The sequence below is a fragment of the Strix uralensis genome, chromosome 14 (assembly GCF_047716275.1).
Source record: "Strix uralensis isolate ZFMK-TIS-50842 chromosome 14, bStrUra1, whole genome shotgun sequence".
Classification (NCBI taxonomy): Eukaryota; Metazoa; Chordata; class Aves; order Strigiformes; family Strigidae; genus Strix; species Strix uralensis.
In genome coordinates, this window is record NC_133985.1 from 7,548,921 (window position 1) to 7,571,354 (window position 22,434).

Below are 22,434 nucleotides of genomic sequence, written 5' to 3' on the forward strand. Positions count from 1 at the left end.
TGTCTTCCTGCAAGTTTCTTGAATATTCCTTGAATATTCTCTTGTCTCTTTAGTACACTTAAGTATTTTTTTATTTGTGGGGTTTTTCATGACTTTCATAACAGTATTATAAGAGCTACATTAGCCACACTTACAAAATCCATGTCACATCTTTCAATCTGTTATTACCCCATGGAGCAGTAGTTATATTCTTAAAGGCAACCATATACTTCTACACTTAAATGAATAAAATCCATAAGCGTGCTAAGTGCAAAACAACACAATGAGTTAACAAAGAAGCACAGCAACAAATAATCAATATAAATAAATCCATAAATGATCAGCTGGTGATCTTAATATAAATAGCTGCTAACAGAGCAATGTTTCCCTAGGAAGAGACAAGACATTTTACACTGATATTGAACATTGACTTTTCAGAGAGGATGACCACAGGTTTATTTGATAGGTATCTCTGACTTGGCATTATATTAGCAAAATTTAATCTTCAATATCCCTTATGCTCACTCTTCTTCTGAAAAATGGTCTCATCTCAGTATGTTGGGCTAGGTTATAAAGCATGTCTCACTAAAGTATCTCAAAGCTTTTTCATCATTTTTCCCCCTGACTTCCTACAAGACTCGTTTTGCATCTACTTATCTCTGCTGCTTTTGCCCTGACAAGACTTCATACCTGTGATTCTGGGATTAGATCCTAGACTACTACAAAAAAATTTCATAATATTCAGTATTTGCACTGACAAAAGTGAGAATAGGCTGCATTACATAGCCATTATGAAACCCAGAATATTTTCTAGTTTCTGTAGGGTAGGACAATGACAGTGCATGTGAAGCACAGCACGTAGTTCACAACTGAGGCGCGGGGGGATGAAATGCAACATCTCTGAAGAAGCCATTCTTGCAGCTCTGGGTAGAAAAAGACAAAACCTGTACTATATAAATAATAATACAGCTACTAAACTACTCATTTTAAACACTGTATCTCTAAAATTCCCAGGTTAGCCATTGTTATCCTATTACATCACAGTGCTCATTTTTGTGATACTCACTTCTACCACATCACATGTTTTCAGTAGTGCGGCATGAGCTAGTATAGCTAGCATCAGCTAGGCAGTTACATTACTTTACTCAAGTTCACAGCAATACATTTTAACAGCTTCTGGGGAGCACTACCAGCATCTGTGAAAAATGTTTTCTCAGACCCATCCTAGATTGTGTTGCACAATATGCATTAAAAACCAAACTAAAATGTGTCCCCCAAAACACAACCCCAATAATGCACAAAAGAAAACATCCTCTTGGTCTCCTGTTTCTTGCCAAGGTTTCAGAGTATGTTTTTCGACTTAGTAGCTAAACAGAAAGGGCTTTCAGTTTCAAGTGCTAAGAACGTAATACCACTTCCAGTTATGGAAACATTAGTCTCACTCTAGTTTCAAGTGCTGAGGTTTACTGTGTGAAAATCCTCAACAAAGACAAAGAGAATTGAACAGGCTGATAAGACTGCCCCTTCACACTGAAAGGTAGCTACTTCCATCATCTCGGAGATCTCTGATAGGCAAAACAATAGGTACATTGGCCTTTCTTGGAACAAATCTGTAGATCAAGCTTTTCTTTTTGACTCGGGAAAGCACAGGCAAACTACACCCAAGTAATTTCACATTAAAACCCTCCTGTTTGCGGCATTTGGCATATACAGCAGCTGGTGCATTTTGTCTCTAGGAAAATTGTCTCCACCTAATGAATCTCTCACACCTTTCGACTGTGAAATAGGACACTCGTTAGGGCTAGAAAGCCACATCTAAAGTTCCTGGAGCCAGGCTTCACGATTCCCAGCAATAGGGCATAGTTTTCTTATGGAATGGGGCCAGATGCTTTTTCCTGAAAGGCTCAATGCTTCTCTTTTCAGAAGTAGCAGCAGACAAGCTGACTGAGCTGCTACTACTACTCTTTTTGCTCTCAGATTGACTGATATCAGTCAATAAGAATCACTGAGTGACTTGTAGAATATGACAGGCATATTCTAAAATTTAATATTTGCCCCTTAACTGACACCTATTTTCAATGCAAATTTAAGAACAGAACCTTCTGTCATCAGCTAATCTTGCAAGATGCAGAGCTCCCTTGGTTTACATTGATTTCAAGTGAATCTGATAGCAGTGATTGGCAGCCAGATGACCTCTGCCACTCAGAGGTTCCATCTTTGCATGATTTTCCTATTTTTCAGTCGTGGTTTCCAAAAGGTCTAGCATATTTGATTTCAGTAAAGTCTGGACAAGACAAAGGCAGTGGTTTTCTGACTCTACAAGTGAAAAATAAATGCAACATAAGAAATCAAATGAAACGTAGGTGGCCATTCGTCAAAAACAACTCAGGGAGAGAAAAAAATAAATTGATACATAAGATAGCCAGTTGAGCAAACTGCTATGATGAATCCTGATCTGTGGAATCAGGGTCAAGAAGACAATTGGATTTAGGAGTGGAGGAAATTACAAATATGAATGAACAAGAAACTTCACACAAGCACTTACAGTAGCAAATAGCTGACTTATTTGTGGGAAGAAAATAATTCAAGTTGATATCTACACCTGAAGAATACAATTTTATGCAAACTGTGGTATGTACATGTATTTGATGCAAAGATGAGACTTCCAAGTCTGATTTTTTCAGAAGCCCCATAAATTTTATTGTCTGTCACAGAAACAAATGAATACTTTTGTGGGTATGAGGGATAACCAGAAAAATTAACCATTTATTTGCATATATGTCTTTTATTCGTAAAACACTTACTATGATACTTTCTAATAGCAAGAAATTTACCAAAATATTTGTTCTTCTATCCACAGGTATTTTTCAGGCTCTAATTTTAAATATATAAAGGGAATAAACCCCCCCCCCCCCTTTTCATATTTTCATTTGCTTAATTAACTGCCAGACCTTTTGGCAATTCAGACCATTCTATAGCACAGAAGTGAATATATTATTTTATGTGGGAAAGTGAAATTTATCTTAAACCTCATGTGTCTTTAAGGCCAAATAACACCAAAGAATAAATGAGCAATAACATTTTCATGTGCAATGTATACACTAAAGATGTAGTGTAAGCATGCTATTCTCATAATTTCTTTGTCACTTTTCTTATATTTTTCCTGTACATTCTTGCACATGATAGGAATAGATAAAATAGCATCACTAGTGTAAAAGTTATCAGGATGAGTCTCAAGATACTATTTGCAAGTGAAGCACCTTTAAACCCATTGTAGCTTTTAATTTCCACAGGAAATAACAGTTGTGGGTTTTTTCCCCAAAGGAAAGTCTAAATATTTCAAATTACCACATTTTTAACGTACTGACATGTTGATGGTCAGATGTTCTTTGATGCTCAAAGTTAGATTGGCAGAAATCAGAGCAGTGTAAGGGCTTACAAAAATGTGGTATTTATGTTTGGCAGCAATTACTTTGTGAAAAACACAAGGTGACTCTTTTTCCTCTCCTTGTTTCTTCTTTTTTTATGTTTCTTCCCCTCCAAGTTTGGCATGAATCTGAAGAGCTAAAAACTAATTTAACATGACAAATGCTTTCATCACTCCCTTAACCTCTGAAGTGAGCACTCTGACAAAGACAATATGTGTGGTATATGCTTTCCTTTTGACACTTTATAAATTACTTTCTTGTAACTGGGTTTTACCATCAGTCCAATATCTTCAGGATGTCCTAATTTGAATGGTTGGTTCTACATTCTTCATATGTCACCCCTGGATAATGGAAATAACTCCTGGGCTTTGGGAAATGACATGTCTCAGACAGGATTGTAGGACATTTTTATTTACATACTGCATGCTGGAATTTATCAAAACATTGTGCAATACTACCAACTTATACTTTGCATTTACATCTGGCTACTGAAGAAACAGGGAGAAGTGATAAACCTGGCTTCAAACAAGCAGACAACATTTTGTATACCACGTAAGGAAAAAGTTAACTGAAGTGAATTTTTCCTATTCTTTGCTATTAAAAATAGTGTAACATTCATCCATAGAAACAGCTTAAAATGCTCTTTTCATGGAAATGATATGAAAATTTTTTGCCTCTGTCTATTCATTTAAACAAAAAAACCCAAAGTTGCTTGATTTATTTTCAACCTGGTGAATCTTACGTGTGTCAGAGTTTCTGCAGAAACTCCATCAGGGTAAAGGAATTCAGGTATAGAACAGTATGTCTAAAATGGCAAAATGTACACATACAAAAGCAAGTATATTTTGCACGTACACATGCCATATCACAGTAGATCAGTGCCATGCAGACCTGCAGGAGTTTTTCCCAGACATCAGTCAGGATAAGTTTCAGAGGAACATTTAGGAAAACTCAGATAACAATGGTACTGACTGGCCTATAAAGGAAGAATCTATCTAAGTAGCCAGACTTCAATGGCATTTTATGATCTAAACCATCAATCTATAAATATCTTTAAAAAGAAAAGAAAAAACAAAGTTTCCTTCTAAGCCATATTGTCATTATTTTGACAAACGTTTAACTTCTTAAAATCTCAGTAGTAACTTTATTTAACATCAATTATGTAGTGTGGTAAAAAGTTCCAAAGGTTATTATGCACTACGAATTTATTTTTAAAGCTTTAAACATACTGCATTTTCATTTCATTCATTGCATTTTTATTTGTGTGTTATCGAAAAGCAATAGAAATGCCTAAATAATTTCTAAAGTATTTATTCTTTTCTGTCTGTTACGATACTTCTTTGGTTGTCTCTACATCATCCCTCATTAGAAATTTTTTCATGCCATAGTCTTTGGCAGTCCTCTGAAAGTCCCATGTTTAAATGTGTAGACAGTATGTTTTCAACAATCTGTCTGTATCAATTCCCCCATCTCTTTTATTATAGGACAATTCATTTAGAAATCCTGAAGACTATGAGAACTTCGAAGTATTCTTTCAATATAATTTACCTCATATTTGCCAACATTGCCTTTTTCATTTAGTCCTGTAATAGTTTTGATTAGCATTGATATGATCATCTTCACACAGCCTAAATATATTGACAAACATAAGTAGCAGAACCATTTGCTGCAAATTTTGATGACTTTTTCCATAACTATTACTTTTAGCTAATGTAACCCCAGTGATATAACCTCTGCTATGGTAGAGAGCAAGAAATTTTCTTTGTCAACAAGTACAGTGGAAAAACATTATCAGCACCTTTAAAGCTTCTCCTGTGCTTGACATTCTGATAGAAAACACATCAGAAAGAGTTACTGCAATATGGAGTATTGCACTTCCTCCTGCATGTCTTGGGGGAACTTAACATCTTTCTTCATCCCAAGACTGCCAGCTCTCCTGGTAGATTAACAGCTTTCACTTTCTCACTGTCTCAATGATTAGGACAGAATTGGGATTTTGGTCCAATCTGAACATTATTCTGGTCACCCATTTCAAAAACAGAAAAACATTTTTCCTCCTGACAGAGCAAGACAGAGTTATTTTGTCTTCACAGCAGTTCAGAGATTAGTAGGTCAGGAGCTCCAAAAGAGCTGCAGAAGAGCAGGACAGCTGGTATTTCTCATTGCTGCTCCTTCCCCAGGAGAGAGGAAATTTAGTTTTCCTGGTATTCAAGTTCTGCACGTACCCAGGAGAAGGCAACCCTCCAGAGAACTGCAGAACAAGGGAAGGTTCTTAAGGTGGTTTTTGTTGGTTGGTTGTTTGGTTTTTTGTTTTGGTTTTTTTTTTTTTTTTTTTAAATAAGGAGATGATTTAGCGCCCTAAGTACCAAGTACCTTAAGTTAAACTATTGGAGGACAGCGAAGTCCAGCCTGCTCTTTGTCACGTGGAATGAATCGTATGAGTTTTTGCTGAGAGTGAGGGAATTAAATTAATGAATGGCCTAACTAAAGCACATCCCTTTTACCTTTCTGTTGTTCTCATGCACCTAAAGCAATGCAACTTCTTTCTTGTTTTATTTTCTTTTCTCTCTTTTTCATAATTTAAAATTATGATCACAGTGGATCCATCAAATTTATTCACAGGATTAATTGCAGCTATTTTCTGGTTTTGACAGCTGTTCTTCAATATACTTATTCTTTACTGTATGGCATGAAGCTTGTCAGGTAACTTCTCATTATTTAATCCTTGAGCCAACACTCTCTTCCTAAAACCTGCCTTCTCGTGTTCACTAGCCAACTCTATTGCACTCATCATTCTTTAGTCAGGGAAGAAGACCTCAAAAACTTATGTCAAAACGGATCACCTATGTCATTACTTGAAATGATAAATCATTCATCAATTATTAAGAGTCAATGAATTCCCTTACATTCTCTCTTGTCTTAGTATATGAAAATATATAAAGCAATAACCATGTTGCAAAGCTTTTCTTTAGATTACAGTATTCTAAATACCAAGGAAAAATACATTTCGTAATCCATCACTTCAAAGTTATGCACATGATTAAAATATTCAACTTGCAGTATATCATTTCCCATGTGCATAATCACTCAGAGAGCTGTTGTATGATAACTGTCAAGTTCAATAAATCATGTGCTTTCCAATTTATTTATTTATATATCAAACTAAGCCTGTTATTCTTCTGAGGTTTTTTACAGAAGAAATAAGACAGTTAGCTCTGTAGTATTGAGTATGCTGGGATGTAGGCCTGGCCTAAAGAGACAGCAGCAATAAAGTAGCCAGTCAGCTCTCTCTTACTACCGTATGTGTTAATTACATATGGAAGCTCATTAATAAGAAAAATGGGGTTTCCTTAGAAAACAGTGTCTATCCTGTTGAGCCAGTTTATATGGGATCCAAAAAAAAAAAAAAAAAAATCAAAAAATCATTCTCTTCAAATGGAGAGAAGAGGGAGAAAATTCAGTACATCTTTATAGGTCTTTTGAGCACTATCTATGAGAATAGTTTCAGAGATAAACTAAAAACCACACAGAATAGGTCTGGAAAGTATTAACAGAAAATATCAACAAACTACCATAATTTAGCCATTTACTCAGAAAAACTAGAGAATTTGCGCAGCATGTCATTGGCATCAACGTATTGTCAAAGGCACCATATAAGGTACAAAATACACAGCTAGCTTGCGTAGACACTTAGAAAAACCTCCCAAACAACTGACAATTAGGGGAATACTGGGGGGTGGGGGGGTGGGGGGGGGGGTGGGAATGGGAAGAGAATCAGAAATTAATTAAATTAAGCAAGACAAAATAACAGAAGCCTGTTAAAAAATGCTCAAAAGACCACAGAAAGAATTAGGACATGGTGTGGTCAGTATTAATATATTAATTACAGGAAATAAACACAACATTTAGAGTTTCCTTTCTATATTTTTGCTTACAAATTACTATGGATGTATGGAATACAGAAAATAACAGCATACAAAATAGAAATATCTAACTATTTAGATCTAACGCCACCAGGAATTTAGGCACACAGACAGATACAGACTGAGACTTATTAATCAAAATGATTTTGCATTTTTTATCTAGGCAGCATGTGATGATAATATTTGAATTCAAATGCCAGTTTATTCTGTTACTTATATGGTTTCACCACATATGACAATGTCTTCCAAATATTTTTAAGCATACGGTAGTACATCAAAAAATCATTATATCGCTCTCTGTTTGGACCATCTATGAGAGATGCGCATCTGACACCTAAAGTTAACACTGCACATTGAAAATCCTGAATCGATTTCTTGCTTCCACTGCTCTTATGACAGTGAACAGGACTTGAACATTTTATTTTTCCTCATTAATCAGTATAAAGAATAATAATTTTCTTTGCTCATTAAGAACACAAATTTGAGAAACAGATTGCCCATCCTTTATCTGCTAAATTTTCCTTTGCTGACATAGCCATGTTATTTGCCAGAGAAAACACAGCCTTACCTATGAAATATGCTAGCAGGATGGCAAGCAGAACTGCAGCAGCAATTGCAGATAAAGCAGCACATTTCCAGCTACAATACTTGGAGGGTTTTTTCAGCTTGAATGCATTCCTGGAGAATGTATTTCTAGGTAACAGTCTGGGAGGTGGAGTATAAACTGTTCCTGAGGTCAACGGGTAACCAGGGGAAGAACTACTGAACAGCGGAGTAGTTCCAGAAGATGTCTTAAATAAGAAATGCCTGAAAAACATAAAATGGAACACAGTTGAAAATGGCAAGTCTTGTAGTTAAGAAAGAACATCTCCTATTCCCATTCCATTACAGCTGCCATAGTGTGTTAAATTCAACTAAAAAGAAAAAGGATTTTGCAGGAAGAAATAAGGTGATGAAAATTCTCATAGTCTTTTTGCTGCCAGAGCTTAAGAGCTGTCACTAAAACACAGTGTCAGGATATCTGCTTAATCATTTCTGTACTTAGATGCAACTTGACCAGATACTAGCTAAAATACCAGCACGACTGATGAAGTGTCTTTGAGTACCAGTTGAAATTGCACCTTTGAGGAGTGCGAGCAGTCTAGTAACAAAGAACATATTCAGAAGTGATGTCACTATCAATTTCTTTCGGCCTGTGTTTGATTAAGACAAAGCAACTAATTCCACTACAAAGTACCTGTAACATTTATTAGTAGAACAGAACACTTAACTTTACAAGAAAACATCCTGTCTGAGTTCACAGAACTATCCAACAGATATTCGGAGACAAAAAAATTATGAGTCTCATTAACAGTCTTGGCAAAAGCTGCCAGCAAAAAACATTAAGAACATACCAAGTAAAATAGTATCCCTGTAAGAAAAGATCTTGCAAGAATTACAACTATTTTTTTTAATAGCACACAGGTTTGGTTTGAACAACTAAGACAATCACCAACAGCACACAACTCAACAGGAAAAAAGAGGACTTCAACTGCCCATACGTTTGTTAAAAAGAAAATAAGGGACAAAATATGTTATCTAACAAAATCTCAGAAAATGTTGCCAACACATTCCAGATAGAGGAAATGGAGAAAGCAAACTAGAAGACAGGCTTCTCTAGATTAACTTCTCACAGTCAGGAAGAACTGACTACAAGCATGTTCCCAGTAAATGATAAAAAGAGAAGCACAGAATAAAGGCAGTGGTCTTCAAGAAGGCCACTTGTTTTGAGACAAAAGAACTGTGAAGATCTGTTCCATACCCTATCCCTTCACAGCTCTGAAAAACAAGTGCTTGGAAACAGTGAGAATGAAGATACTCTGCAATCTCTGAAACCGAAACCATAGCCTGAAATAACCCAAGTCTTACTTCAAATGTAAAAATATTTAACATTTTTATTCAGATCAGAATCCAGTATGTCACTCTCAAATCACCGGTTAGAACTTTAAAATCAATTTCAATCACTGTTTATTACAACAAAGATTTGGAAGCTTGAAATGGAAATGTGTTTGCTAAGTATGTTTTCCAACCCATCACCATGCATGCGCATACTTCCAAGCATAGAGTTTAGTGTATACTTATTATACAGAATGACCAGAGTGATTTTAAAGAGTATTAAAGCATTTGTTTTGAAAAGAAATGCAGAGCATAATAAATTGCATAGAATCTGCACACACTAGAAGACAGTAAAAGGAAGGCTGCCTAGGCTTCCCAGTTTTATGATTAAACATTCACATTTGAAGACAGTCTCTGACAATATGGTCTTTTTTTCAGTGCAGTCATTAATAAACTCTATTAATGAACATGAAAAATCACTTAGTTTGACACTGCCTTTTTAATTTATTTTTTTAAACCCTAAATGACCTAGTACATCCCTTAAAACAGTGATCAAAATTTTGTTTGTTTCAGAAAAATATTTCAGTCACCTAAGACAGTGGTAATATTCACTGTCACAACATTTTCTTTGTGCTTTGGAGATACGATAGAAAAAACTTCAGACGCACAAGTATACAATCAGAAGTGGCTTTCAAAGGCTGACTGTCTCAAGCAGATTACTTCTGTGGTTTTGTTTGTGGTGTTTTTTTTTTTTTTATTAATGCAGTATTTGTAAAACAAAGGAAGGAATGGAATAAAAAGGAAATATTCTAACCAGTTATTTAATAGAAACCCTCTGTCATTTTTTCAAAGTTGCCGTTCTTTTTTCCTTATCAGTGAGGCTCATTAGACATTAGACTTGCTTCTTTTCTGCACATTGTACATGATCTATGAGAAAACACAGTAAAGGCAAATGCAAAAAGGATTTCCCCCTCAAAATTACCTAGCCGTTTAAATTAAAACACACACCTTCCAGTTACAGGAAAGCAAGAAATAATGAAAGTCTGATTTCACGAACACTTCATTTAAAATGTTTCTTTACTTTGCAACAGTTCAATTAAAATAACTGTTTGGAAAATTATGTTACCAGGCTGGTTGTGTTATGCTAGATCTATTGACACTTCTATTCCTTTTGTCTGGTTAAAACCTGATTAACACTTGTTAGCAGAAGCAGGTTTAGTCCTTTCTGCTTGCTCTCTGGTGTTGGGAACGCAGTATCACTTCCATGATAGGAACTAGGGATCGAAGTGACATGGAGCATGAGGAAGGAAGGAAGGACAGAAGGAAGAGAGAGCTCTGGTGAGACAAAGGCAGGTAGGAAGGCTCATCTCTCTCATTCAGGCTAACCCTGTGTCTGCCTCAGCCCAGGACCCCCTTCTCCTCCTAAATCCTCATGGCATGAGTGGCTCTTTCAGGTGTGGACCTAAGGGTCAACAACAAACAGTTCTTACAGTTCTTTCCTTTTTCCTGCCCAAAAGAGAATCAGACTGGAAATTGCAGTCCACTGTTTTTATGTGAAATGTCAAGGTTTTTAAACCCAGGTATTTTATGTCCTCTTCAGCTGAGAAGGCAGCTACAGTACCAACAGAAATTTTAATATAAAGCATTGTTAAAGTAAACTCAGATATATAATGAAACTCTGCTCCTATTAAAATTGAATTAAGGAATATCTAGATATGTTTTAATAGAACATGTCAATCATATACTTTTCCATGCGAAAAGAAAAAAAAGTAGAAGAAAAAAATAGTTCCACTGTAATCCACTTTGTGATACATAAAGTATATAAAGAAAACCAAAATACTTATCCATGCAAACATGGGCTCTATTATATAGTTAAAACTGATCAGAACATGATAGAAGCAAAAAAGGCCAATTGAAATGAATACATGGAACAGTGTCATTCTCAAAGCAAAAAAGAAAAAATGTCATTGGATAAACTCTGAATATTGTAACTCTTGTGAGACCTACCCATATCTTTTGAAAGCTGAAAGTTTATTGTCCCCATATGAGGATTTCTGACAAAATGGCGACCATTAGAAGATAGTACATCATCTTACACAGAAGTACAGAAATTCTGCCTTCAAAAGTTTTAAAAAGACATTTAACTAAAGATATGTTAAATATCCACCAAGCCATTTTTGAAAATTGGCACTGCATTCAGAAATTGGAGGCCGGATTAGCAGAAATACCTGAAGTTATAGTAAAGCACACCAGAAAGATCGAGAACATAACGGACAAAACACTTGGCCTCACAGAGTTTTAAGTCTAGATTCAGCTACTAATGGAAATAAATTGACTTGTCTCAACTCTATCCCTAAACCCAATGATCTATAGCTATATTTTTATGTGGGATTTGACATGCTCTGGTACAACCAATTGTCTGTGGGCCCAAGCTGCACAGAGAGTACATGAGCATTTATCAACATTAATTACAGTCTCACAGCAGTAAGACTGGGAGGTATTGTTCAATGACTGCTGATGAAAAGAAATGATCTTATTTGTACCCATTCACTTAATTTCAAATACATTCCATATTAGAATTAAAAAACCTGTGTATTTTCTGTCTTACCTGTTCAGCTATCAAACACTATTAAGAAAAACACATCTTCTATCTCACAATTAGCATTATAATTTTACTTAGATTGGGACTAAATTTCTATTTTGAAAACATGGGAGTAAATTTGCTAAGTCTCAACCCAGTCTCCCTAATTTCTCTATATCATGAAGACATTCCTATACTGGAAGACTACAAAATATGATTGTTAGTATACTATGATTCAGTAATTTAAGCATCCATGAAAGCTATGGAAGGAACTTGCATGCTGCTCACAGAAAAAAAAACTAACCCTGTAGCATGCTCGGTGCCCTCCTCTACCGCTCTACAGCTTTCTGGGCTGTAAAATGCACCCCCCCTTTTGTTTTAAGCAGTGTGTGCTGCTAATGTGCTGGATCACAGATGGGGACCTCATCACCAATGCCAGGAGAAAGGTGACATCTATGAAAGTTGAGCTTGCGAGAGGACATTTGTCCACAGTTCTGTAGACTAATGGTAAATGGAAAAAGCTATATTTTGCTTTCTTCATTAATTCAGAGCTCTCTATAGCATTTATTTTCCCACAGGTCAAAAGGACCTCTGGTGTTCAGGGAATAGTGGTCTGACAGAGACTGTATTAACTTCCATATTCTTTGAGAGAACAATCTTTTCCCCCCCGCCCCCTCCTTTCTGGTCAGATTGTCATGGCAGCACACTGCAAGAAGCAGTTGAGGAAAAAAAAATTGGGTTTTTGTGATGAAAAACTGTAATAGGAAGAACAAGATACTTTCTAACATAAATTGCTTCTTTCCCTCCTCATACTATCCTAAGCTTATCTCTGTGTGAAAAAAGTACAGAGAGCTGTAATGCTTAGATTGTCTTTCTTCATAGTTTTTTCATAGGTTTTTAATAGTAATTAATAAATAGAAAACATACATATCAAGAAAACAGGAACAGCTCAATTTGGCGGTTCTAGGACTTAAAAAATATATTCAAGCTGTGGTAAAATCACATATGTCTACAATTTTATCAGACATTTATTCTTAGCAGAAAAAAACAATGAAATATAGAATGCAACATGCTGTCTTTCACTGGGGAAAAAATATAATCTTCTGTAGTCTTCCAAATCCTCCAAAAAACTAGCCATGAGTCATTTTATGTCAGTGGAAGCCTCTAAGTGGCTGCCAAATTCAGACAGTGAAGTTTTACGGCAGTTTTCTAACTTCCACACAAAAAGAAAGCAAGATTGAAGAAAACTACAAGCTGTTCTTATGCCTTTTATGCTAAAATGAACTCTGACTGTTAGACTGGTGCAAACTTTGGTTACCTGTGTAAGGGTCTCTCAGTCTTTCCCCAAATGAGATTTAATTGCATGTTCTTGCTCTCAGGTTCTTGCAGAGAAACACAGGATTATCAGCCAAGTTTACACAGCTGAGGGCTCTCTCATGTGGTAAAATTGCACAGAAGTTTCTACCCTTCTTAGTGTCTAGAACACAGGGACTTAGGTATTCCCCGAATGCACTAAAGTTAGCAATAAAGGTTTAAAACGTTCTCTATATGTGCTTTAATTGTATAGTTACAAGAAACATGTCTCAATCACAACAAATCTACAGACTAAACTCAGTAAAATCGATTTTTTTAGTAGAAAGCTATTTAAAATACACACGTGCATAAATGAACCAGCCATTTTACACAAGTGTGCCTATGGGCACCCTCACACCCAAATGCCTGTTGCGAACAGAGAACAGCCCTCACGACAACACGCTATTTCAGTGCTTTTCAGCCTGATGCAGACAATCAATTTGTAACTAACTGTTCATGGCGTAGGAACTAAGGACACTCTGTTAGGCACGGAAACAATAATTCAGAATGAACACATCAATATTGATGGGCCACTTCTATCCACTGTAACGTAACTCTGAACCTCGCAGCACTCACCCAGCTTCCAGCACAGCTCTAATACCAACTTCCCAACTCTTGAAAGGTTCATGATTCCTTAAAGGCTGGGTTCTTCACGTCCCCAGGCAAAGTCTTCTAAAAAATGCAGAGTGTTAAGCAGAGTGTCACGGATGTTGTGTTAAGTATGAAACTAGCCTGTCGCTGCCATCTCCACATTCTTAACAAAGACACAGTTGGACACAAAAAAGCACAGTAATTGAAAGCTGTCTGACAAGAAGGTAGGATGTTGTACAAACAGGCAGGTGCCAGCCTTTGGGCACCCTGATCTGTCATATTATTAAACAAAACCAAATAGGCAATGTTCACAAAGCCGCAACTGAAAAGACAGTAGGTAAAAAAAGGCAAAATATCTGTATTGTACCACAGCTGCAGCGTTAGCTCTGTACTGAATACCTTTTAACAGGACAACCTGCTTTTCATCTGTAAGATGTTAATTGAGATACTGTTGGATAAACCTTTATAACCTTCTCTCTCTCTCTAATCCCCGCTGTAAGCTGCCCCCCTGGCGAGCTCTCCCAGGGCTCTCGCTGTTGTGTTCCAGGCCTGGCTCTGGTCCGTCCCGGCGCCATGGCCTTGGCTCAGGCTGCTCAGAAAGCTGCTGAGTTGTGACAAAGAGCTGCGAGAGAGTCTGTAGAAAGATAAGGTGAAAAATATGGAGAGAGGAAGGATTGCCGAGATGCGGAATCATTAGCAGCTCAAGAATTTGACAGGGAGAACACCAACATGGAAAGGCATAAAATCTGAAAAGGGAAAACTGGGGAAGGCTAGCAAGGATGCATTGGGTCGAACGGCTGGTGTTGATGGACCTGGTGTCACCCAGCAGCTCAGTGACCTTGGAGAGCTACAGAGACCCCCCCTTACCTTCCTGACGGGTGCCTGTGTGGCTAAAAAATATTCTGGATGCCCTGCATCAGGTGGTGAGAACACTCAGCCTGTCAGTTTAAATCCTAGTTAGCTTTTGTGAGAGTTAACCAGTAAATAATTGCTTTGCCCTTTAAATTTATGCATAACTTTCTTGCACTATTGTTTATTCTCCATGAATGCAGCAATGAAACTGCTAGTTAACACCTAGTAGAGAGCAGCAGGAATAGCTGCAGACATAAACACAAAAAATCAGTTACTTTGCATATATACTTACATTAAATGGCAGCACGGTCAATAACGCAGATATAGGAAGATTTAGGCAGCTCTGAATCAGCTCAAACTATAGGACCTTTCCCTTCCTGAGTGGAAAAACTCACGTCTTTTCTTCTGTAACATTCTGAGTAGTGTGTTGCATAGCACAGTCAAAGTGATGAAATCCAATAATGCCTACATTTGTTATTCCGGTAATGGTGATAATGACAACAGTATTTTGCATTTCAATAGGTCAGTTCATTTTTAGCTTTCTCCATCAATCGAACACAATTTCAGAACACTTCTATTTTAAAAGGCATACATGTAAGCTCTTCACTATGTCTTAATTCAACTCTTCACTTAAGAAAAAAAGAAAAAGTTCTAACAGTGCTATTCCAAGTCTATAAATAATAGACTATAAATAACAGAATAGAGTAATAAACTCAAATCTCTAAAATAATTTTGCTATCAGTCTACATGTAAACTTAAAAAATAGAAACCTAAATCACATCATTTCAGATTAATTTTTTTTTTAAAGTAAAAAGTAACACCCTAAACATACCTGCCTCTTCCTGTACAGTCACTCATGCTGCCTGTTCACTCTGCAAAACGCAAAACTTAAAAATGCAAACCAACAAGATCATGAAAACATGCAATTATCTGCAATCTGTAAAATCTTCTTTGAGCTTATATGTATGTGAGTGGGAGTATATCTAGACTGATTTTCTGAACCGTCATTACGTATCCTGCTTTTGTAGTGCTTTCCTTCACCCTTTTTTTCTCTCCGATCAGAGTCTATATTTGTTATGAAAATAATACTACAGTAGCCTGCTAAAAATTACCTTCCTACAATGTTTTTGGAATTCCTCCAAGTACATGGCTCAAATGTGTGCAAAGTACTTGGGGATGCCTTTGACTGTGCTTTACTCGACTCTTTAAAACGCTTTTGATCTTTAAATAGGTCCAGAATCTATCTGTGCAGATCCCATTTGTTTGGAAAGTCCATACAACCTTGCTGCAACCTTCACGTGCAGGAACAGGAGAATGAAGAAGTCAGTTCTTGCCCCAGCCCTCAGACTCAGAGAGCTAAACTGATGTAGCATTATGTGCCTGTAGCCATATAGTTTAAGTAAGAGTTGAGAGAAAGCCACATAAGACAAAACAAAATTAGGGTGAGGAGTTATTTCACTGTTGCAAGTAGTTGTTTGTTACGCTGAATATATCCTAGAAATTTGCATTAACAAAAGGAAAAGAAATTCTATTTCACTATCCTGTTCCAGAACATTTTGCATCATGTACTAAGATATCAAAATATTGAGACATCATTGAAAATAGACAGACAATTGTGGAGAGTGGCTCTAACTTGGAACTTCTACACATTCAGAAATTTCAAGGTTATATATTCAGTTCAGAAGTTCTGCAGCTGATCTTGACACCCTAACATAGTACAGCATCTGAATGCAGTGTTAACAACATTTCAGATATTTAATTTCTTTCTTAAAAGAAAACTCAAAAAAAAAAAAAACCCCCCCGAAAAACCCCCTCAGCACTAAATCCCACTCTTCGTGTACTCTATTCTTGGCTTTTCTGCCATGACTGCTGTAGCCTGTGCATAGCATTTCATTCTTTCACTGTCTGGAAGGCTGCAGCTACAAAAATGCTGAGCCCAGATGTTTCCCTGCTATGATGCCCCATGATTTTGAGTTCACGCACTGCATTGGTGCAGACTGGGGTACAGCTCATGTTGCTACTCCACCCATTAATCTCCCAATTCTGTCCCAGCTCGCTCTCCTCAGGCTCACCCAGAGTGACACTGTTGGAATGGGACTGTCAAACTAAGAAATACAGCTTGAACCCCAGAAGCAGGCAAATATTTTGAAGAGCAACATGGGGGTTCTTTTACGGCTAATTTTCAGATTGCTTAGTCTTTAAACTGAACTTTTCTTAAATGGCCCCAAATTTGGACCACCGCTCTTATACTAAAGCCCACGAGATCTAAAGGAACTGATTTTGCAATCACCAGAAGAGTGAGCATCATCCTTTCTCCTGAAATACAGGACAAACATTAGTATGTTACAGTCTTCCTTGAAGCCTAGCAACAGATCCTGTGAGCAAGCTCAAAGAAATTATAGACATACATACAAAATTATCTTTACAACTAAAAGATTTGGTCTGAAAAATATTTCCAAGTATGAGACTAATTAAAAGTCTAAAGAATAAGACTAATTTCTATTTAATTTTGTCTTTTTTTCTCCTGGATTAAGTATTATTAATTATAATGGTACCAACTAAATTAATATCAATATGAAGTGAACAGGCATTCCTACATTAGGCAAACTCAGTCAAACATCCATCCATGAAAGCTCTGCTGTTATCCTCACTTATGAGTCATTCCATTTTTGGCTGGTGCCTGCAGATGGCCCTGTGTGAGGTTCCCGTACCAGAGAGGACTCTTACAGAGCAAAGAGTGATGCAAACCTTCCTTGCAAAGCCATATTTTTCTCCCTGTGCCCTCAAAGCATTTCAAGCTTTAAAGCAGAGCACTGACTGCCTCTCTAGCTGGAAGTAATGAGACCCACACCGGGATGTTCAAAGGTAGTATTTTCATCATTCATCCTCTTCGAAAGCAATGATTAAAGAAGCAATAAAGGAACACCTCTTAACTGGAAAATGTAGAAACCAGCACTTTGGAAAGGAGGAGGAGGAGATGGTTTGAAACAGACTGCAAGAGGACAATAAAAGTTAAAGAGCATTAAACAGCAGCTCCGAGCCTAAAGGTAAAGCAGCTAAGTACTGCAGAAACGAACCATAAAAATAGCACCATAAAAACGCTACGGCAACGCATAACTGCATCCTTAGTTAAAGATATTTCAACCCTTCCATTACAGACCCTTATTTCAAAGAAAACAGAACAATTACGTAGCCAGCCTGGGGGCCAGTTGCAGCTATAAAGAAGCAGCAGACTAGGGAAGATATAGTCCATATTTGTTTGCCTTGAACCAGAAACAAGCACACTAAAATCAAGCACCCATCACTGGGAGTGTTCAAGGCCAGGTTGGGTGGGGCTTTGAGCAACCTGATCTAGTGAAAGATGTCCCAGACCATGGCAGGGGTGTTAGACTAGATGATCTTTACATTTCCCTTCCAACTCAAACCATTCTATGATTCTAAAAAAGCCTAATTAGCAACTGTATAAGCATCTTGCAATCTTGTAGCTCCACTATAAGCAACAACCTACTGCAATACAGCTAAGCGTAATTATGTAAAAAATACAGAACCACAAAGGGACATGGAGACTTGGGGCATAGTTGCCTCAAGAGGGTACATAAAAACCAGGTGTAAGCACTGAAATCTTACTTTACACCACAAAGAAAATAAACCAAATGTGACTAATACCCCCATCTCCTGCCACCAATACTGAAACAAGGGGTAGAGAAAGGATGTATTTGGAAAATGGGCTGTCTCCAAACAGTCTGAATTTAGCCCTAACTGCCTAAGACAGCAAAAGAAAAGAGGGAAGGGAAAAACATTCTTACCAGAAAAAAAAATAACACCATGCAGACACACGTTGTATTATTCAATGATTTCAGTGCTTGGTACTGTTAGATAAAGAGACGTCTGGAATCTAAATTGTGATCTGAGTTTTGTAGTGCTGACATAAAGCATTCCCTTCAGACAGCTCAGGAATCGCTTTTTGTTTCATAATCAGTAATGTGACCACTTGCACATTATTTTCAGTTGAGAGCAGAATCTACTGAAGGTAACTGAAAGGTGAAAACTAAAAGTTGTGAAACTCTTTTTCTGATAAAGCAGGCGCTGTCAGTGCTGGCTTTGCCTCCCGAGCACTCCACTACAGAGATTAATAAACTGACAACACGAAAAAAAATTAGAGTAGTGCCCTGTGAAGAGGCAGTATAAGAGGGATCAGTGTTTCACAACAAGCTAAAGCTATAAAGTAAAGGCTGAACTAAGGAGTTACCAAAAAGGCGTCCTTTTTTTTGGTGGCTACTGGTATGAATGTAGATGAAATACCAGTTTTAAAGTGAAAGAATTACAGGCTAATTCTGAAAGTCTCCAATGATTCTGCAGGCATCAATTTCAGCAAAGCTCACTGCAAACCAAAAAAAAAAAATAATCATAATCTTCTGAGTTAATATTCTTGTGATGAAACTTATCATCAAGTCCTGTCAGGTGTGTAATTTCAGAAAAGAAGAAAAATCGATCCTGAAGCAACTCTGGAATAGTCTTAGAACACAGCAATCCTGTCAGGATGTTTTCTAATATCTTAATATTTGCCTATGACAAACCTATCTACAACAAAGCTCTGATTAACTGCCGGTTATCTTGCAACCTTCAAAAATAAGAGTATTCACAGAGTAACCTTTTGTCATCGACATGTATTCACATATATCTTCCCAGAGGTTTTATAATAAAAAAAAGAAAAGAGGTAGAACCAAAGTTAGTAAAATCAGACAGTAAAAGAAAAACAGCCAGGCAAATGCTCACTTCTGCAGGGATGGCAGTATTATGGCAAAGAATCCTTTTGTGAATATCCCAAAGAATTCCCTCTGTGTAAAGTGTTTGGTAAATTGGGACAATCTTAAGCCATCAGAAATGACATATTTCAGGTACTGTTGTACCCAAGAACAATTTCATATGAAAATAGATAGACAGGGCACAGTAAGGGGTCACTACACTAGAATCAAAAGTATGGTATGATCCTGGGCAATCAACCACACAGCAACAACTGACCCAGGTTGAATAGGACCAACATTTTTATCTTGCAGTTCTTAGCAATAAATATGAAATTAAGATGCCAAAATTGAGTTCTAAATAGTAGCAGATGCTCTCACAGAAGCCACATTTAAGAGCCGAGCTTCACTCTTAATTTTTTTTTTTGGCCAAAGTTAGTTCCAAGCCTTCAGTAAGTGAGAAACCCTTTCCTTTCTTTTTTTGGACATCTCAAGCTTCGGATAACTTACGCTTGCTTTTCAGCCCCTCCCCCCCCCCCCCCCCCCCCCGCCTCTTCATGGCACCCATGTTACCATTTTAGCAAAGTAGGGCAATGCGAATGACACCCCATGTGAGCGTTCCAAACTGGCACAGGAGCACAGGCTGGGCACAGACTCCCTGCTCTTTTCAGTCGCATTTGCTCCCCATGGTGCTACAATCACTGATTAACTGCTGAATAACAATGGCCTGGGTGTTGTAAGCTTCAATCCAGCTGTACCAATTCCTCCCAGATCTCCAAACCAGAAGGCAATCTTTAATCAAAGTCTGTGAGGGACTGGGCTGAGACTGCGTGGTGGTGTAACTATATCATACCTAGCTACTCTGGGTGTAATCCAGCAGAGCGGCATTAAACTCTCGGAAGGTTGCAGACCAAACGTATCATCTCAGAAGCTGTAGCAACCAAGCAGCTGAAACAATGGTACGAGGCAGTGGTACAAGCAGTCCAGCTCCTCTACCTGTATGCTGTGTGTATAGCTATCTGGGCAAGCAAGAACACTCTACTATTCCAATCACTTTTTTCAGCACTACAATGGCTAATTTTAAATTCTGGGAGACCAGCTCTGCCAGCTCTGCTATTTAAAGCGCAAGTTAAAATTGTTTGACATCCCATACCCCAAATGACAACAAACCAGAATATTTAGAACGGCAGCATGTCAGGCATTTATTTATTTATTTATCTGTCAGGCCTAAGTGCTGCACCTTTTCATTTACATGCAACTGTTGCCCCACGGGCATCAAGCTGTTAACACGTACAGAAGAGATTAAAATGAGCTTGCATGCTGGATGAAATATAAATTAAAATTATAGTACTGTCAGTCTTGAATCTGGGATTGTTTCTCAAGGTCTCCCAAAATGCATAATTTCAAATGAGCCTCTGTTTGTTACTTCAGGAAAGGCAAAATGTATAATTTTTCAGCAACACAGTCAATATGAATTGTAAGTAAGTTGTCCCTGAGCCTGTGAGTAAAATGTGCTGTACTTATACCATGAGTTGTGTACGCAGGGATAGTCCAAACAAATAAAAGGCTTTAAAATGGGATATATGAACAGAAAGACGTTCACCTGTCTACCTTCCAAAGCAAATCAGAGGCTAGTGGATATTCAAATGCCACTAACTCCCGAAGCCAGCCAAAACCATCGTTGACACAAAGTGAACTAAACCCCATCTCCTAACGAGCCGAACGGTTTTCTCTGTGCACTTCAGAGAATCGTGCAGTGGAATCCCCCTAGGGGTGTCCATCCACGCGACCCACCTGGTCTCGAGTGGGACGTTGCTGTTGAGCACCCAGCTGTCCTGGAGCTGCACAGACTCGGGGGTGGTGGCCAGGTCGTTGGGCGCTGGGGCGGGCGCGTGGATCTGGTTCCGGCGGTTTGTGAGCGAGTTCCTGTTGAGGGAGTTGGCAGAGGAATGATGATGGGACAGTGAATGGTTGTGAGGAGGAGGGAGAGGTGGCCTCAGCGTTGACTGGCTGTGATGATTTGAAGGGCCTAAAATAGAAAAGAAAAATAAATCACAAATGTGTGTTGATGATACTTTTCTTCTTGGCATTTTCAAGGGACCACTGCCTGGAAGAAAAAACCAAACCCTGCAAACAGGAAACTAAACCTGCGTGCCTTTTGGACCTGTAGGCATTAAAACATGGTTAAAACAGACCAGTGACTTTAGAGATCAGAGATATAAACCAGTGTTTAGAGGTTGCACAGTCGGGATGTTCACAAAGACTACATTTAGATTTAAAAATACTTCTTCATGGATTCTCCCTAGAGAAAGGCTCCTCTGTGGAGGAGCCAGGCAGCAGTCTAACTTGACCATTCTGTACATCCACCCAGAGGAGCTTTTTCCTCCCTGTTTCTATCAGGGGCTTAAAGGAGATGAACCTTAATGGATTAAAAACAGCTTTTGAGAATACGGTCTTCAGGCCTCTATAAACTTAATCAGAGATCTCAGTCTGCTTTCACTCACTGTTATTTTACCAATCAGCTTGAAACAAACAGTATTTGTGCCAGTGAAAGAAGATTAAACTCCAAATATGGGAAGAGAGCAACAATGCAACGATGGTATCTTTCATGTTCTTCCATGTGGTCAGGATTTGGCCTGTATTTTTGCTATTTAACAATGCCACAAACACACACCAAGATCTGAAAATTATGCTACTCTTTCAGCCTCTTTCATTGAAAAATGACAGATGATGTTTTTAGAGATAAAGAAGGATATAAACTTTTCTCATTCTTTGAGTACTGACATGTTTGCATTGATAATGAAAATAAATTTTTCTAATCAATAAGGCAAGTGGATTAAAACAAAAAGCACATGAGAAGAAAATAGAATAAGCAGGTATCATTCTAGCATAGTCACTTTTCTAACCATAAATGCAGAATGGTAAATAAGTTTAAGTGCAATTCCACATGTTGCAATAATTTACTTCTAATAAAAGTAGCAAAAGAGATTAAAGAAAACAAACACTGTCTGTTATGAACCGCATGCTTTAGTCATTATATATCAAGTTGTAGTTTTCTAGTGAACAATAATCAGAAAAAGTAGTATTAGCAAAATGATAATTAGAATGAT

The 22,434-nt window shown here is 37.6% G+C and overlaps 1 protein-coding gene across 4 annotated transcripts in view; it reads right to left on the reverse strand.

Moving 5' to 3' along the window:
* TENM2 (teneurin transmembrane protein 2) overlaps positions 1–22,434 on the reverse strand; it is a 741,247-nt gene that overhangs the window by 163,560 nt on the left and 555,253 nt on the right. For all 4 annotated transcript variants that reach the window (XM_074883298.1, XM_074883301.1, XM_074883300.1 and 1 more), the window contains 2 exons: positions 21,119–21,353; positions 7,899–8,137 (listed from right to left, as the gene is read on the reverse strand). In XM_074883298.1, the coding sequence (XP_074739399.1) occupies positions 7,899–8,137; positions 21,119–21,353 (474 nt within the window). The remainder of the gene's footprint in view (positions 1–7,898; positions 8,138–21,118; positions 21,354–22,434) is intronic.